This window comes from Cercospora kikuchii, assembly GCF_019650295.1.
Source record: "Cercospora kikuchii DNA, contig_00002, whole genome shotgun sequence".
Taxonomy (NCBI): domain Eukaryota; kingdom Fungi; phylum Ascomycota; class Dothideomycetes; order Mycosphaerellales; family Mycosphaerellaceae; genus Cercospora; species Cercospora kikuchii.
The window spans coordinates 2,186,915-2,205,034 of NW_025408583.1; the positions used below are offsets into that span (position 1 = coordinate 2,186,915).

At 53.3% G+C, this 18,120-nt stretch overlaps 7 protein-coding genes across 7 annotated transcripts; 3 read left to right on the top strand and 4 right to left on the bottom strand.

The window, feature by feature from the left end:
• Window positions 1-607: 607 nt before the first annotated feature.
• On the top strand, window positions 608-2,226 carry CKM354_000307600 (uncharacterized protein; the record flags this gene model as incomplete). The annotated part of the gene is made up of 6 exons (XM_044798255.1): window positions 608-695; window positions 753-828; window positions 894-1,802; window positions 1,853-1,974; window positions 2,043-2,096; window positions 2,156-2,226. The coding sequence occupies 6 exons, from the start codon at window positions 608-610 to the stop codon at window positions 2,224-2,226; spliced, it is 1,320 nt and encodes a 439-aa protein (XP_044654190.1).
• Window positions 2,227-2,264: 38 nt separating this feature from the next.
• CKM354_000307700 (uncharacterized protein) lies at window positions 2,265-2,810 on the bottom strand (the record flags this gene model as incomplete). The annotated part of the gene is made up of 1 exon (XM_044798256.1): window positions 2,265-2,810. The coding sequence occupies one exon, from the start codon at window positions 2,808-2,810 to the stop codon at window positions 2,265-2,267; it is 546 nt and encodes a 181-aa protein (XP_044654191.1).
• A 539-nt stretch (window positions 2,811-3,349) lies between these two features.
• On the bottom strand, window positions 3,350-3,982 carry CKM354_000307800 (uncharacterized protein; the record flags this gene model as incomplete). Its single annotated transcript, XM_044798257.1, has 2 exons — window positions 3,350-3,513; window positions 3,580-3,982. 2 exons carry the CDS (start codon window positions 3,980-3,982, stop codon window positions 3,350-3,352), a joined length of 567 nt encoding a protein of 188 aa, XP_044654192.1.
• Window positions 3,983-4,396: 414 nt separating this feature from the next.
• CKM354_000307900 (uncharacterized protein) lies at window positions 4,397-6,568 on the top strand (the record flags this gene model as incomplete). The annotated part of the gene is made up of 1 exon (XM_044798258.1): window positions 4,397-6,568. One exon carries the CDS (start codon window positions 4,397-4,399, stop codon window positions 6,566-6,568), a length of 2,172 nt encoding a protein of 723 aa, XP_044654193.1.
• A 265-nt stretch (window positions 6,569-6,833) lies between these two features.
• On the bottom strand, window positions 6,834-9,158 carry CKM354_000308000 (uncharacterized protein; the record flags this gene model as incomplete). Its single annotated transcript, XM_044798259.1, has 1 exon — window positions 6,834-9,158. One exon carries the CDS (start codon window positions 9,156-9,158, stop codon window positions 6,834-6,836), a length of 2,325 nt encoding a protein of 774 aa, XP_044654194.1.
• A 1,150-nt stretch (window positions 9,159-10,308) lies between these two features.
• CKM354_000308100 (uncharacterized protein) lies at window positions 10,309-15,227 on the top strand (the record flags this gene model as incomplete). The annotated part of the gene is made up of 2 exons (XM_044798260.1): window positions 10,309-13,761; window positions 13,809-15,227. 2 exons carry the CDS (start codon window positions 10,309-10,311, stop codon window positions 15,225-15,227), a joined length of 4,872 nt encoding a protein of 1,623 aa, XP_044654195.1.
• A 1,379-nt stretch (window positions 15,228-16,606) lies between these two features.
• Window positions 16,607-17,959, bottom strand: CKM354_000308200 (uncharacterized protein; the record flags this gene model as incomplete). Its single annotated transcript, XM_044798261.1, has 1 exon — window positions 16,607-17,959. The coding sequence occupies one exon, from the start codon at window positions 17,957-17,959 to the stop codon at window positions 16,607-16,609; it is 1,353 nt and encodes a 450-aa protein (XP_044654196.1).
• Window positions 17,960-18,120: the final 161 nt, after the last annotated feature.

Consider the following 18,120-nt stretch of genomic DNA (forward strand, 5'->3'; position numbering starts at 1 on the left):
CGCTCAAACGATAGCTGCAACTCTATCGTTGCTGGCGGTGCAGGATGGTTATGATTCAGGTGATTACCGCTTTTGGGTGTTGAAGTGATACAAACGTTTGTGTAGGGTCGTGTTGTGTTGAGTGTGCTGTGCTGTGCTAGTTGCATCTCACGTGCTCCTTCTTGCTGCGCGCGGTTTGAGACGGGACAGGTTGGAGCCCGCGCCGGCGGCGGATTGGCGCCGCGTTGCTGATCACCGTGCGTGATGTTTGCATGTTCGCTGATGAACATCGTACAGCAGGGACGACCAGAATTATCGTGCAGATTCGAGCTCTTCATTGATGAGGAATATACAGTAACTGGTGCTCCCTACCTCCTAATGTCGTCCTTGTGCGGCGGGTGATCGCGTGCTGCTTTGTAGTGCAGGACGACGAGGCGGTACGGTTTCTCCGCGTACCTGGCTCCGGCTGTTATCGCCGAAGGTACCTATCGCGCAGGTGACACGCTCACGAGAGCAACTACACGACACCACATTGCCTCTGTCGTGGAAGACGGCAGTCTGGTCGACCCTATATCATCACCATCTCCTACACACTCCTGTCCATTCGCTCCATCTCTCTGCGCCCATCATGCCGAGTAAAGCAGTGGTCCCGGTCCTTGTGGCCATGATGCTGCTAACCGGCTGCTGCAATACACTTCTAACAAAGCTGCAGGAAAGTGAAGAGCAGGCAATTGAAGCGTAGTCGCATCATCTAACACACCTCCAGGATCAAGTCTGCGTGGCCGATTGTGACACAGCAACACCGAAGCTCTTCGAGAGTCCCGTCCTACAGACATTACAGATGTTCATGTAATTCCTGCTCCGAGGTATCACTTTACCGAATACCTGCTTACCATAATCGCCACGAATCGTAGTGGAGAAAGTGGCTGCTGGCTTGTCGTCTTTCTCGGTTACCTCCTGCAACGCCTTCGACGACCGAGCGCGACCACTCCGATCGACGAGATAGCGTATGAGCCGGTGAATGAAAGAGACGATTATGAAGCGGACGACGACGAGCACGACGACAGCGCTGCTCTATCTACGTCGCAGACTCTCGTAGACCCTACAAACATCATCGCGAAGCCAGCATATGACGCGGCCCAAATAGAGCGTGTGCCGCTGGCGGGATGGAAGGTCACACTCCTCGCTATGCCAGCTATCTGCGATATTTGTGGCACAACATTGATGAATGTGGGACTGCTGTTCGTGGCCGCATCTATCTACCAGATGACCCGTGGAGCATTGGTCCTATTCGTCGGACTCTTCAGTGTGGTCTTCCTAAAGCGCCATCTGGGAGCCTGGAAATGGGCCAGTCTGTTCATCGTGGTGCTCGGTGTTGCAGTGGTGGGACTCGCAGGTGTGATTGATCACAAGGACGGCCTTCCTGAGCTACCTGGGCATGCGGACCCTGACAATAACACCGACTTGCGCCTCAAATCGTATGTGTACATTCGTGCGGCAGTGTCAAGTGTTGAACAGCACACAGCGGCGGAATCACTTCTAGGCTTCTTCCTGATCGCTTGCGCTCAAATATTCACGGCAACGCAATTTGTGCTCGAGGAGTCAATCATGGAGAAGTACAGCATGGATCCAATCCGCGTTGTGGGCTGGGAAGGAATCTTTGGATTCATCGTCACACTCATCGGTATGGGCGTTCTGCACGCCTTCATCGGCTCTACAGATGCCGGACGAGGCGGTTATTTTGACGCGCGCGACGGCTTCTACCAGATGTTCCACCACAAAACGATCGGCATCACCTCACTTCTGATCATGATATCGATTGGGTATGTATACTTGCTGTCCAACTCTCCTTTGCTCGCTGACTCGTGACCAGTGGCTTCAATTTCTTTGGTCTTTCCGTGACCCGGGTCATATCCGCAACTGCTCGGTCTACTATTGATACATGCCGTACTCTGTTCATTTGGATGGTGAGCCTAGGATTAGGCTGGGAGACCTGTAAGAACACTAAGCACCTCGTATCCCGCACTCATTGTGATCTGCTTACCTGATATGTCTCCTCACAGTCAAATGGTTGCAGGTTGTGGGCTTTGCGCTACTGGTGTATGGCACCGCGATCTGTAAGTGCACCACACGTGCAGGCCCCCGTTGTTTCGAGGCGCTGACCAATCCCTTCCAGTCAATGAGATCGTGCAGCCACCGACAATCGCGTTTCTGAGACGCAAGCGTCACATTGCACTTCCAGAGTAGAGCATTGAGCCTCGTCCAATCGCACTTCCGGAATGTGTTCAGAAACCATGCGCTTTTTGGTACTCTCGATGCAATAGATCAGCTAAGGCCCCACCAAGGACAACATCGATGGGCGCCCAGTAGCGAACTCCGACCTTGAACAGCATCCGAGCGACCCAGCTCACTCCACCGATGCAAGCACCCACATCGATGTGCTTTCTGACCTCATCTTCGTCACGTCGAAGCTCTCTTTCGTGGCACCAACGGGGGATGAGATATCTGTACTGGACTCCGGCAGCCTGTGCAGTCCATATCAGAGGTAGCAGCACGGCCACGGATCTGTGCATCGCAGTCATTGTCTTGACGTTTCGAAACACCGAGGCGGGCGCTGTAAAGCCGAAGTCGAAAATCTGAGAGATGTGTCGGGCACCTCCTACGCCCGCAACAAACGGTGCAGCATCGACCAAGCTAGCTTCAAAGTCCACACGTCTTAGAAAGTGTGGGAGGTTGCCAATGTATCTTGTCGAGCTCTGCCCGATCTCGGGATGCCATTTATTATCGTCCGCAGTCTTCAAATTCCAGAAGAAGAGGTATTGCAAGGCCATGACGCCGTGCAACTTCCAATCGATACGCGTGGGCTAATGCACCTCTGTCTTTGCCAATTTGCTGTCTGTTACTTGCTTCATTGATAGATTGTAGCATGTTCAAGGGTCAAGTGAAGTGGCTCGTCTATGATGTAGACGTCCAAATGCAGCTAGATCGGCAGGGACAGCTTCCACCTGGCAGATCCGATTGACCAGTGCAACGATTGATATTCCATGTGATCAGGTCGCTCAGATACTCTGCGGGTGTACACTGCTGATGAACTGCCTTTCCATGGGCCTGACACTTTGATTCAATGTCGATCTCAAGAACTTGAAAACTTATACGATATCTAGTGGACCTCATTTCACATACGTCCCAAGCTTCCGTCACAATGGAGAGCATTTGTCTGCTCTACGTCAATAGAATGCAAGAAGCTGGAGTGGTAGGTTTGGCTAATGATTAGGAAGGACGTCGAAATGTTTGATTGTCTAAAGTCGCCATGCTGTCGAGTGAGCGCAAGATAAATCGCTGACATCGAAGAGAATCAATTGAGAATGATCTATAGCTTCTCAGCGAGTACAAAGCCGTACCAAATCATGGCTCCCAAGCCAATCACATTGGAAAGCGACGAGGCACCATGTAATTTGCCAAATGATGAGTTCAGACGCTGCATCTCCGCTGATTTGGGACCAGGATCGTAATATCGTTTTCCTTCTCTCGTTTCTGTGAAAAATGGTGATGAGTTTGGAGATATCTTTGACAATTTGGCTGTTGTTCGATTTTGCATACCTTGATGTTTCCTCTCCTTCATTACTTTCGTCGTAGCGGGTCCAAGAACAAGTAGGTTCAAGAAGCTGGTGGCGAACATTGCGAAAATGGGGGCAAAGGCTGTCCATCTGTGCTCTTCCTCGAGGAGGCCTGCAAGTCCAGAGTTTTGCCTCGCGACTGCTCTACCGGCTGCAGCAATCTTCTCACCCGGCCATGTCAAAGCAAGGACTAAGGGTAGTGCTGTCTGGAAGGTGAAGTATGGTGGGAAAATAGCTTGCTGCAGGACACTGAATGATGGTCGCGGGAGTGCCTTGAATGCGACTGGTCCGGCAAGAAAGGTCTGGAAGATGTTGGAGCCAAGGAGAGTGCCATATGTGAGGATATGGTAGGCTTTAGGATCGGAAAGAGAGCTGACTGGTGCCATCTTCAGCGAGCTGTTCTACTTTGTGATGTCGATGAGAGTAGCGAGATGGCATTCAGAGCAAGTGCGAAGATGTATCGATATGGACGATGACCTCATCATGTATGCACTGTCCATAAAGTCATGCTCGTCATGCTGGAGCACATAGCCTCAGCAACAGTTTCACGGACAGCCAAGTGCAATCTGAGAGCTTCCCGAGTGTCGTGAGAGACATTACTGCAGGCAGTATAGGATCAAGGCCAACAACATGCTGCCCTGCGATGTACCCGGTCACGTGGCGTCGTGAGAAACCGAAGTTCGGCCGGTTTGGCGACTGCCTCGCGACGCGTCTGCCTGACAAACGGGCGACACTTCACTCTCTCAATGTGATGTAGTCGTCCAAGTTTGCGACAGCTCAGTTCTGCTGACACGACAAACATGGCGTCTAAGGAAGCGACTGTCTATCTCATCGATGTCGGCAAATCCATGGGCGAGACCAGCCATGGCCGCACGCAATCGAATCTTGACTGGGCTCTGGAGTACTTTTGGGACAAGATTACAGCAACGATCGCAACTGGCCGTAAAACTGCCATGGCTGGCGTAGTCGGACTCCGCACTGACGAAAGCGACAACGATCTCGCTGACGATGAGAATTACCAGAATGTCAGTGTATTACATGGCATCAGCCAGCTTCTGATGCCTGACGTTCGACGACTGCGAGACAAATTGAAAGTGAGCAATACCAAAAATGGCGATGCCATTGATGCGCTGGTTGTTGCGGTTCAAATGATCAACGAAACTTGTAAGAAACTGCAATACATCCGGAAGGTTGTACTCATCACAGACGGCCGCGGTCAGATGGAAGTCGATATGTTGCCTGAAATCAAAAAGAAAATTGTGGAAGACAAAATCGATCTGATTGTGTTGGGAGTCGATTTTGATGACCCTGAATATGGCTACAAGGAAGAAGACAAGTCCCCTACCAAAGAGGAGAACGAGACAATCTTGCGAACATTCTGCGAAGACTGTGATGGCACCTTCGGCACCATGTTACAGGCCAATGACGAGCTCCAAATGCCAAGAGTCAAATCAACCAGACCAGTGGCAGGATATCGAGGTTACTTGACGTTGGGAAACCCGGAGCTGTATGAGGATGCCTTTACCATCAACGTGGAACGATATCCGAAAATCATGAAAGCGAGTGTACCGAGCTCAAGCGCTTTCGTTGTACGACAAGGCTCGAGCCAAAGTTTTGCGGCCTCACAGAATACCGACGAAAGCGTTGCAGAAAACGATCTCTCCGCAGTACGAATGGCTCGCACGTACCAAGTTCAAGATGACAGTGCTCCTGGCGGCAAGAAGGACGTTGAGCGAGACGAGCTTGCGAGGGGGTATGAATACGGGCGCACGGCGGTACACATCTCTGAAAGTGATCGCAACGTAACAACCTTCGAAACGCTTCCTGGCCTGGATGTTATTGGTTTCGTCCACAAAGATCAATATCAACGATATCTCGATCTGTCACGCGCGAACATGATCGTCTCGAAGAAAGCGGACGAAAAGGCTTCCATGGCACTATCTTCTCTCATCCATGCATTATATGAATTGGACTCCTATGCTGTCGCTCGATTCGTTGCGAAGGAGAACAAAGAACCTAGGATCCTCTTGCTGACACCGAACATCGAGCCTGACTTTGAGTGTCTGTACGATGTAGAGCTGCCCTTTGCCGAAGACGTCCGCAACTACAAATTCCCTCCACTCGATCGAGTGGTGACAGTATCTGGAAGATCGCTGAAGGTGCATCGCAACCTTCCGAATGACGAACTCATGGAGGCTATGAGCGAATACGTGGACAAGATGGATCTGTCTGCATCCGCAATGAATGAAGACGGAGAAACTGTCGAATATGGAGCTCCTGATGATACGTACACCCCGAAGCTACATCGTTTGCAACATGTCATCCACCACAGAGCCATCTTTCCCGAGGCCGACCCTCCTGATGCACGTCCTGTCATTCTCAAGTACTCTCAGCCTCCCGAAGACCTCGTCAAGAAAGCTATGCCTACACTCGAGCGAGTGATCAAGGCCGGAGAAGTGAAGAAGGTACCACCAAAAGCTCGCGGCAAGCGATGGAGCCGAAAGGAAACGTCGAAGCCACTCTCGGATCTCGACGTCGCTGCTCTGCTAGCACAAGACCCCAGGAGGAAAAGCAAGCGCATCGATCCAAAGAATGCCATCCCGGAGTTCATACAAATGGTTGAGTCAGCTGATGGCCTCCCACAGTTCGAAGAGGCATGTACGCAGCTCAAATTCATCATCTACGACTGGATCAAGCATTCCGTTGGTAACATGGCTTATGGTCGTGCACTCGAAGGCATGGGAGCCATGAGGAAGGCATGCGAGGATATGGAGCATCCGGGTCCCTTCCACAGCTTCCTCGTGGAGCTCAAGCAGAAGTTATTGGGTGGAGAATTGGGCGGGGACAGGAAAGAGATGTGGTTCAAGGTTCGACAGAACAAGATGCGGCCGCTTTTAAAGAGCGAATGTCAAGGCAGTGATTTCACAGAGGAGATGGCGAAGAAGCTCATGCTGCCTCAGTTGAGCGACTGAGTTGTGGCTAGACTGCTGAAAAGTGGGTCTCGAGGATGTGCTCCCTCGCGGACGCGTTGGCCGTTGATGAGCGTATGAAGTCGCTGGGAAAGCGTGGAGGCTACAGAAAAGCCGTTGTAATGAGAAACACGAACAGAGCGCCTGCCAGCTCATTTCACACTGAACGCTCGCAACACAGAACGGCGCGGTATCACGTTAGCAGTCATCAACTCCACAGAGGGAAGTGTTTTCATTAGCCAGTCGATTGACGAACAAGTCGAACGTATCAACCTGGCGGTTGGCTAATTTCAAACGCGGTGTGAAACTCCTCCTCTGAACATGAGCCATGGCCTGCATTTGTAGCAAGACCCATCTCTTCCGGCCTGCTAGGCAATTCGTGAATGGTATGAGTCGTTGACGTGCCGTCATCACCAACATGCTCCTCAGCTGCAGTCATATCCCTTCCACCGTGTTGTTTCTTTAGAGCACTTCTGTCGAAACGGGCCTGCTTCGGCTCATCTCCGAAGACACTCTTCCTAGGCTTCGGCCTCGTACGGACGCTGGTTTCCAGTCGCGTGATCAATCGGTCGATTGCGGCCTTGAGCTCTTGACGTCGAAGGTGAGTGGCTTCATGTTGGATATTAGCCTTCATGTACCCCAACTCAGACACGATTGCATCTATTTTCGAATTGTGGATCTTCGCTGCGGCACACAGCTTTGGTAACTGAGTAAACATGCCTGTTGCTTTGGTATCGGATGCCTCGGGCACAGGGTGTAGGACGTTGTAGTCGGTGAACCCAGCAGAGATGGCGATGTCCAGGACTTCCACTAGTGGCACCAGGAGATCATAATCGGCCGAGTCTCTGATCTCGAATTCTTTGTTCGTTCGAAGTGCCTGGGTTATGCTGGCCAGCCAATCCCGATCACCAAGTGCGACTGAGTCACCATTTCCTGACGGTAGGAGTACACCAAGCGCGAGCCTCCGGCGAAAATCATATGTACGCTTTGTCCGGCTTGGCAGTGACTGGATAAGGCAGCAACGCAATCGAGGCGTGATATTTTCGTCAGTGTCACGAAGCATGCTGAGCGCCCCTTGTACGAGTTTCTCGTACGACTGCTCCGAGATCGACTCGAGCAAGTCTTCAATGCAACTTCCCAAAGCGAGTGACAGTCCGAGGTCTCTCTTCACATGCTCATCAAGACCCATCATCGACATGTCAAGGAAAGCCTCGAGAGTCTTCGATGGTTCTGCTTCGGGTACCACGCTGTCAGAAGCCGGGGCACAGCAAGTTACGACTTTCAGTACGTGGTTTAGGCCCGCTGGAAGGCCGCGCACAACAGGCTCCTTGTACTTGTTTTCGAATAGAGAGCGCGTCTTGTACATCGATGATACCGACGCTATGGTGTCGGATACCGAGTTGTGCTTTGCGCACGATACCCTGAGAATCTCGAAATAAGCTTCGCACAACGCCTCGTTCTGGTCATGAAGCAATTGCTGTGCCATCCAATTGGTAATCGCCATGGGCAACGGGAAATGTACAGCCATCTCAGCGGCAAAGCCTGATATGCAGGCCTGCTCCCGGGAAATATCCGTGGCGTACAGGCTGCTCCAAGGCTCGTTCGGTAGGCACTCGACAGGAAACGGGACGTCATCGAACAGCGGTGCAGTGTCCAGAAAGAAATGGTACGTGTCGGCCGTTTGTAACGCCTCCACGCGCTGCAATGCCTTTAGCCTTCTCTCGCCGTCTTCATCGTCGCTCGCATACTCCAGCATGGTTTCTGCGTCGACCTTGTCGTTCAGCCCCAGGATCGCTTGTCGCTCGGCCTCCTCATCACGCTTCTTTGCCTCTTCTAATGCCTGCCTCATACTAGCAATCGCTGCCTCAGATTCCTTCATCCGCTGTCCTTCGCGGATCAGCGATGCGAAACTATGCTTGTACACCTTCTTCGGAGGGGACTGCGGGCGTGTCCGTTCGAATCTCTTCTGCCTATCGCGATCAGACAATTTCTTGACCGGAGGAGTTTCCTTGGTTTCTGGGGACAATTTTCGTCGCTTGGCGAAGAATGTGCGCGGATCAGCGAGCTCTTCGCCGCTGCTGTCATCGCTCATGTCGGAGTCAGAGTTCGCGACTGCTTGCACGCCATCCTTGACAATTCGCCGTGAGCTGGAGGCGGACGCACGCAGCGTGCTTGATGACAAGGACGAAGGTACATTGGTGGCTGCAGCCGTCGCGGTGGTCGTCGAGGGCAAGTTCGATGTGCCAGGGGCATTGGGAGACGATGCGGCCATGGACTTGGTTCTGTCGGCGCGCGGGCTCGCATTTGGTGATTGCGGCGATGACGACCTCGAGATCACCACACCTGAGGCTAGCCGTCGCTTGGGCGAGAGTACAAGAGGCGAGCGGTAGGGAGAGTCGGGGGTGGGCGTGATGTTCGTTGTGCCATCAATGGGATTGACATTGTATCTCGGCGGGGATTTGCTGGGTGATGCGACGACAATTTCATCTTCCACGATGCTGTTGTCAGGCCTGCGTTCCGGAGGGATCGTGAAGCGTGAGAAAAAGGACGTGATCTTCTGGCTGCCCGATGTATCGTTCTTTTGCAGTGGCATGGCGTGCTGTCTGCTGCATTGAAGCAGCAGCAGTGCAGTGCAGGCAGGCGCGTAACTCCGAGACGCGACCAAGAGCACGCGTAGGCTTAGCGCGACGGGATGGGCCGGCAGTCAAAATAGTGTCGACACGGACACGGACACGGGCTGAGGATGTTCAGGGCTCCCGCTGCATAAAAAGCACAGGTGGCCTTGTGCAGCCATGGCCGGAGGGCGCACGCCGTGCTGGTCGTCGTCGCCGAGCTGCATGCGCAGCGGACACCGCCGTTGCTGCTGGCAGTCCGGCAGAGGCGGAGGGCAGAAGCGGGAGGTGCATCGCGGCGATGACGGCGGCGACGACGAGGGCAGCGGTGCCCTGAATCGCGCGGATCCCAGCAAGCTGAGGCTGTGTTGTTGGTGTTCCAGTGTGCATCGTCCGCCCAGCTCCGCAGCGCGCTCGTCTGCCAGCCGGCCTTAACAACGCCCACGCGCGAATGGCGGAGCAGTAGGCAGTCTCGGCACACGCTTACGGGGGGCGTTGCTCTGCTCATCTTCCTCGCGCGCACGTCGGGGCCCGCGTGTTTCCGTTCAGCTGCTGACTACTACTTACTGACGCTGATGAATCCTCTCGCTCTGCCATCCGCATCAACTCCATCCTCTTCGCCTCCGCGTCGACGTGAAGTGCGTCTTCACTCTTGTGCTACCTTCGCTGTGCTGTGCTGTGTGCGAGCGCAGTGTGCACCGGCGAGCGACAATTCGCCGCATCTCATCCCAGGGACCTGGACTGGACGATCCATCCCTGCTGTACGCCTCACCTCGAAACAACTCGCCCGTTCCCATTGACCAACTTCTGCCCGTCGCCGCCGACCCATCTCCAAAGCAACGCGCTGCCGTCACTGCTGCCGCCCTACGGCGCCTCCACTAGGTCCACCGCGCCGCGCTCCCTCGCCCCTCCCCCTTCCGCGCAGCTAGCATTCCGCGCCTCCCACGCATGCTCAGGCCGTGTGGAAGTTAGCCTTCGTGCCGGAACACTCACCTTCGCGTCGGGCGTCCCCCGCTACCATCGCACCGTACACGCGAACGTCCCCGAGCCGCATGACCATTGCCATTGCCTGCCATCTGGCACCACCACGGCCCCTCGCGCGGTGAAGCGAGGTGCAACCACCAGCCCGCCATGGCCATCGATTTCGATACCGCCGCCCAGCAGACGCCCTCTGCCCAACGCGCCGAGGAGCATGGCACGCAGACATCGCAGCCCCTCAACCGTATGCGATGGGCCACCGTGCGGAAGCCCGGGCGGAAGGGCACGCTGAAGCGTCGGAGCATCTTCTCGCGCAACGCGGCCAGGCTGAGCGGCAGCCACCGGAATAGGGAGTCCACTGCGACCACGACTGATGGCGACTTTAAGGCCGATGCTGCAGCCAGTGAGGCGCCCCCAGAAGGCCAGACGGCACGCACCATCTATGTGAACCAGCCCCTGCCGGATAGCGCACGAGACGATGAGGGAAGGCCGCTGCAGAACTTCAAGCGCAACAAGATTCGGACTGCCAAATACACGCCCATATCCTTCATTCCGAAGAACTTGTGGTTCCAGCTACACAATATCGCCAATGTCTATTTCATCTTCATCGTGGTGCTGGGCATCTTCTCCATCTTTGGCGTGGAGAACCCTGGCCTGGCCGCTGTGCCCATCATTGTCATTCTTACCATTACAGCCATCAAGGACGGCATCGAAGACTGGCGGAGGACGGTGTTGGACAACGAATTGAACAACGCGCCGGTGCACCGGTTGGTGGACTGGGATAATGTCAATGTATCCGAAGAAAAGATCAGCTTATGGCGAAGATTTAAGAAGGCTAACACCCGAGCCATTCTGTTTCTCTGGAAATGGTGGAAGGGCAGGAAGGAAGCGGCCGCTGCAAAAAAGGGCAAGACGCAAGACGCCCGACTGGACAACAAACTCGACAACGAGGAACGGCGCATGAGCGCCTTGACACAGCGTCTGGACAGTATAGATGGGTACGCGACCGAACATGGAGACGGCGACGTCGAGATGACACCTGTGCCTTCTCCAACCCCGGGGCAGCACCCGCCGAGCTACGGGAATGTCGAGGAACCGGGACATGGCAGGGGAAATGCGAAGGATACACTGGCTGTGCCCAAAGTTGGCGACGACGGCAAACTAGAACAAGTGCCAATCGCAAAGAAATTCCACGGCAGTCTGATCAACCCGAATCGGCCACGTCCGGAGAAAGCACGTTTCAAGAAGGATTACTGGAAAAATGTGAGAGTTGGCGACTTCGTACGTCTCTACAACGATGAGGAGATTCCTTCGGACATTATCGTTCTAGCGACCAGCGATGCGGACGGAGCTTGTTACATCGAAACCAAGAATTTAGATGGCGAAACAAACCTCAAGGTCCGGACTGCGCTGTACTCAGGTCGAGATATCAAAAGAGCACGAGATTGCGAGCAGGCCGACTTCGTCGTCGAAAGCGAACCTCCACATGCCAACCTGTATGCGTACTCCGGAGTTGTCAGGTGGAATCAATATGACAGGAAAAATCCTCAAGCAGAGCCAAAGGAGATGGCAGAACCCGTAGGAATCAACAATCTTCTCCTGCGCGGCTGCACCGTTCGCAACACGGAGTGGGTCCTTGGCGTGGTCGCGTTCACCGGCGAGGACACAAAGATCATGCTCAACTCTGGTATCACACCTTCAAAACGGCCAAAGATCATGCGTGATCTGAATTGGAACGTGTTGTACAACTTCGTCATTCTCTTCGTAATGTGTCTTGTTGCAGCCATTGCCAATGGTGTTGCTTGGGGCAAAACGAACAGCTCACTGGCCTATTTCGACTTTGGTGGCTATGGCAGTACAGCAGCTCTTACGGGATTCATCAACTTCTGGGCGGCAGTCATCCTCTTCCAGAACTTGGTGCCTATCTCGCTGTACATCTCTTTGGAAATCGTTCGATCCGTGCAGGCATTCTTCATCTACTCCGACACCTTCATGTACTACGAAAAGCTGGACTATCCGTGCACACCCAAATCCTGGAACATATCCGACGATCTTGGCCAGATCGAATACATTTTCTCAGACAAGACCGGCACACTCACCCAAAATGTCATGGAGTTCAAGAAATGCACGGTCAACGGCGTGCCATACGGTGAGGCTTATACAGAAGCGCTCGCTGGTATGCAGAAACGGCAGGGTATCAACGTTGAAGAAGTCGGGCAACAGGAAAGGCAACGAATCGCTGAGGATCGCGTTAAGATGCTGGGACTCATCCGCAAGCTGCACGACAACCCCTATCTGCGAGACGATGACTTGACCTTTGTCGCGCCAGACTACATTCAAGATCTGGGGGGTGATAGCGGGCCTGTACAGAAGGCGGCGACTGAACAGTTCATGCTTGCCCTCGCCCTTTGCCACAGTGTTATCACCGAACGGACTCCCGGAGATCCACCTCGGATAGAATTCAAGGCGCAGAGTCCGGATGAGGCTGCTCTCGTAGCTACTGCACGAGATTGCGGCTACACCGTGGTGGGCCGCTCCAACGACGGGATCATTCTCAATATCCTCGGCGAAGAACGCGAGTACACAGTTCTGAACATTCTCGAATTCAATTCTACCAGGAAACGCATGTCGGCGATCATTCGCATGCCCAACGGCAAGATCATCCTTTTCTGCAAGGGTGCTGATAGTATCATCTATTCTCGACTAGCAAAGGGTGAACAGGCCGAGCTTCGCAAGGCCACTGCCGAGCACCTCGAAATGTTCGCCCGCGAAGGTCTTCGAACGCTGTGTATCGCGCAAAGAGATCTTGATGAAGATGAGTACCAGGAATGGAATCGCGACCACGAGCTCGCAGCGGCTGCTGTGCAGGATCGAGAAACAAAGCTGGAGGAAGTTGCCGATCGCATTGAACGCGAGCTGACATTGCTTGGCGGTACTGCCATTGAAGACCGTCTCCAAGATGGCGTGCCCGACTCGATCGCACTCCTCGCCCAGGCGGGTATCAAGCTGTGGGTCTTGACTGGCGACAAGGTCGAGACGGCAATCAACATCGGGTTCTCCTGCAACTTACTTGACAACGACATGGATTTGATCGTGTTGAAAGTAGAAGACGACAACTTCGCACAAGCCGAGGAAGAGCTCAACAAGCATCTCGCTTCCTTCGGCAAGACTGGCAGTGATGAAGAGCTGAAGGCTGCAAAGAAGAATCACGAGCCACCGGCCCCAACCCATGCCTTGGTCATTGACGGCGACACTCTCAAACTTGTGCTCGACGACCGGTTGCGACAGAAATTCTTGCTTCTCTGCAAAGAGTGTAGATCTGTGCTCTGCTGTCGTGTTTCTCCATCGCAAAAGGCCGCTGTCGTTGGATTGGTAAAGCATACACTGGAAGTTATGACGTTGTCCATCGGTGACGGTGCTAACGATGTTGCCATGATTCAAGAGGCAGATGTGGGCGTTGGTATCGCTGGAGAAGAAGGTCGTCAAGCTGTAATGAGTTCGGACTACGCTATCGGCCAGTTCCGCTACTTGACACGACTACTTCTCGTACACGGTCGTTGGGATTACAGGCGTATGGCCGAATGTGTTGCCAACTTCTTCTACAAGGTAAGTTCGCGCTTCGGTGATTAAGACCTTATGCTCACAATTTGCAGAACATCATCTGGGTCTTTGCCCTCTTCTGGTTCCAAGTTTACACAAACTTCGATTGTTCGTACGCATTCGACTACTCGTACATCCTGCTGTACAATCTGGCATTCACGTCCCTGCCAATCATCTTCCAGGGTATCCTCGACCAAGACGTGGACGACAAGGTCTCACTGGCTGTTCCTCAGCTGTATCGCCGCGGCATCGAACAAAAGGAGTGGACGCAGACGAAGTTCTGGGTCTACATGATCGACGGACTCTACCAGTCCGTGATCTGCTTCTACTTCACCTACCTGTTATTTGCGCCCGCGACGTTTGCTACCGAGTCTGGACGTGGTGTCAACGACTACAAGAGAATGGGAGTCTACATTGCGAATCCCATTGTCGTCATCGTCAACGTGTACATCCTCATCAACACATACCGCTGGGACTGGTTCATGTGCCTCATAACAGCTATCTCCATCTTGTTGATCTGGTTCTGGACGGGCGTCTACACGTCTTTCACGGCCGGCTTTACCTTTTATGAGGCAGCACCACAGGTCTACGGAGCACTGTCTTATTGGGCTGTCGCTCTGTTGACGGTGATTCTGGCTTTGTTGCCCCGCTTCGCTGCTAAGTCATTCCAGAAAATGTATATGCCGTACGATATCGATATCGTTCGGGAGCAAGTGCGACAGGGCAAGTTTGACTATCTCAAGAATGTTGAGCCAGAGAAGTTGACGGCGGGCGGCGCGGTGGGCGCTACGGGAAAGCTTGCAGCAGGTAGCACTTCAAGCAGTGAGCTTAGCAACGGCCAAAGGCAAGAAAAGATTGGCCACCGGCGCAACGGGTCCCCAAATGCTGGAAGGCCGACGATGGACGAAGACATGCGGCCGATATATCCTCCCTCAGAGGCCGGAACTAAAAATCCTCGAAGTCATAACGGGAGCGACGGAACTGATTACACCGGTCATTCTGGGCGGCCGAGCGTGGATCCATTTGCATCGCATTATCCTCCTGCTTACCCAGGATCCGGGCCTGGCGCAATGGGACCCAACGCGACATACACCACAAGTCACGCGAATGGCAACGCTGCGCCGGCCTTGGCTCCTAGCGGTCTGAGCATGATCCAGACTGCAGCGAGCTCAAATTATGACACGCCTTCTCAGACGCCCGGCGGTGTGACACCGACATGGACCAGAACCGAGTATTTTGGTCCCGATGGCGTGACGAGACACAGCGTGGACAGGGCACGACCGTCCTTCGACAGATTAAGATCGAGCATGGACAGAACAAGGCCTTCGTTCGAAGCAAGCAACGACTTCACGAGTGCTGCGTACCTCACAAGAGTGGAATCAAGTCACAGCACAGGGACAAAGACTCACAAAAGAGGAGAGAGTAAGATGAGGCAGGACATCAGTGGTGATCTGCGAAACGAGCAAAGCTGATGAGGTGCATAAATGGAAGTGGCATGAAATACACACGAAGAGACGGACGCCAAAACACCGCGGTGGAGGAAGAATGAAGCACCTCCGATTGAAAGTTTCCTTGTAACGATTGCGGAAGATCTCATACGCGAGCCATCTTTTGCAGACTAACTTGTACATAAGACAAAACGCGTCGCAGCATTCTTTTCGCGAAGGGCAGGATATGGGGATTTGAGATACCACAGGCTGATTCAAAGCATGGCGCAATCGAGGCGTTCACACCAGGCATGGCATCGAAATTTTCTGCGATTTCAGATTAGACCTTGGATAGAGCATTGACCGAAACCTATTACTGCAGTCAGCTGTTACTACCTAAAAGCGCGATCTAAAGCGAGAGTTTCTTCTCATCATCGCAGTCCTCCAGTTCTCCAATCCGCATCCGCCTCTCGCGCTCTTCCATTGCCTAATTAGGTTTAGCGCGCTATGGAGTAGGCTTGTCTCTTCCAATGAAGCAATCGACTTTGACAACATCACTTCCAACAAACAACATCGAACAGCATCAACATTTCGACTTGAATCGCCTTCGACATTCGGTGCGATCTCAGAACAGCAAGTCGGATCAAGGAAAGCTGCACTCAAGCGCACGAGGCGGAGGTTTGCCCGCCACTCACCACCATGAGGACGGTCACTTGGATAAAGATGGCTGCTGCGTATGTGTTTTCCGCCAAGAACTGGTTTCTCCCGGTGCACTACTAAAAGTCGAATGACAGCGGCGGTATCATGTGCATAGGAGGCCCAGCACTGATCTACTACGTCACGCCAACGGAAGAGGAACTGTTCATGGTATGTCACTCTTTCCACCGGCCAGAAAATTGCCGACTTCGTACCAAGAAACCGGATCACTGAAACAAGAAACCTAGAAATACAACCCCGAACTTCAACGCAGATCACTAGAGCGGAGAAAGGAGAAGCAAGAAGATTTTGACACGTTTGTGAATAAGCTGAAGGATTATTCGAAAAGTGATAAGCACAGTATGTCTTCACTTTCTTGATGCCTTTCTGCCGCAGGATGGCGATGCTAATTTTCGGAAATAGTTTGGCAAGTCTGGGAAGACGAGCTCGCGAAGAAGAGAGCAGAAGGTGTTACTGCTGAGTTGGCGAGGCGGAGAGCGGCTGATGCGGAGGCGCAGGCGAGGAAGGAGGAGTTGAGGCAGAGTATTAAGTGAGCATCTGGAGATGATCTGGAGATGGTATGGCGTTGTGGACGTGAAGAAAAGTGAGACGTCTCCCAGCATCAGCCGCTCACACCGTATATCTAGGTTACTTTGGGTTGTGATAGTATATATCTACTCACAACACAACCGAAGTTGCTCAATGCCATGAACCTCCTCCCCTCCCTGCTATTCCGTATTTTGTGGTTGCGGTATTGGTTTGAGTGGAGGCAAGATCTGATCCAAAGGTGGCCATGCGACCAGCTCACGACTTGAATTCCACTTCCAAGTGCGAGGCGTTACCAGAACTGCACTTCCATCGTTGCGGATCTGCCAATACTGCCGCCACTCTGGGCCAGCAAATTCTGGAACCGAAGTCGATCCGCGAGTCTTGAAAGAAGAAGCATGGACCTCGTAACCCTCGTTACTGCCACTTCGTGAACGATTCTGGCGATGCATCGTCTTCCATCTGCGACGAGTTTTTCCGTTGCTTGAAGGCATGGATGACTGCAGCTCCAGATCGTTCTGCCGAGCCTCATGCACTTCCACTTCCTCGCGCTTCACCACAACCTCTTCATCGTCGTCGTCGTGAAACCCTGCTCGTCCATTCTGGCTTGCGCTCGTTGGAGAAGGGGAACCGGCCAAATAGCCTGAGAACGTGTTTCGCAGCCAGTCCATATCCTCGTTCTTACCCCGAGCACGGTAATAGTCGGGCCACAAGGAACGCCATGAGCCACCAGCCTTTTCGCGTTCTTTCAGCTTGTCATCGTAGCTGCTCATTATGAAGCTCAACCGATCCTCTCGATTCCAGGCTGAATTCTTGTCAGATGGTGTAATTCGGGTTTTGATGAAGTACTTGACCACATTGCGGTCCAGCTTGCGCTGGTAGTCCATTGTGCGGGTATTGGGTGCATTATTTCTGTCGGTTGAGATTGTGGAAGAGCGTTCGCGAAGTGGTGTCAAACTTGGCGATACAAACAAGGGTTCAGCATCCTCGACGCTGCTCGCGCTGTGTGATGCCGTATCTTCTTGATCTGAGGGATCTGGTGTGCTATTGCGAGCAGTGCGGCGTCGGTCAAGAAGCACGTTTGCAGACGGCCTTACACGGTGGTGGCTGTCAAATAATTTCTGTCGCTTCGACGCAGCCTGTCCTTCTGTCTCGTGCTCCACAGCTCCACTTAACACATTTGGACGCTTCGGCGCCATGCCATTCAAGATTCTTGTCGAGATGCCGCTTTTCAACTCCGATTTTTCAGTGGTTGTATACGCAGGTGGGACGCGCGCCCTGTGGAAGGATGTTGTCCCCGTATTGTACCGCGCAAGAAGTGAGCTGCGATTCACCGGGCCTGGACTGTCGGTCTGTGATTGGGAGCTTGCGTAGTGTTCTCGCGGGTGCAGTAAGGTCGGGGAGCTTTTATCTTCCATCGCGGAAGACCTCTGTGTAGAGAGGCGATGAGCGGTGTTGGACTTGCGAAACAGCTCGGTGGTTGAGTCGTTCATGCGCGTTCCATTCATTGCTGCGTGCACGTTGAGGCCAGCCATTGTGGGCTTTTGTGTCTTCGCGAAGGCCTTGATGATGCTGTGAGCACTGACAGGTAGGTGTGTAACGTTGCCTTGGACCTGAGCAATGCGCATGTGATCATCTGGGGTCTCTTCACTTCAAAAGATGACCAGTCATGACTGAATTGGTATGACTTCAATAA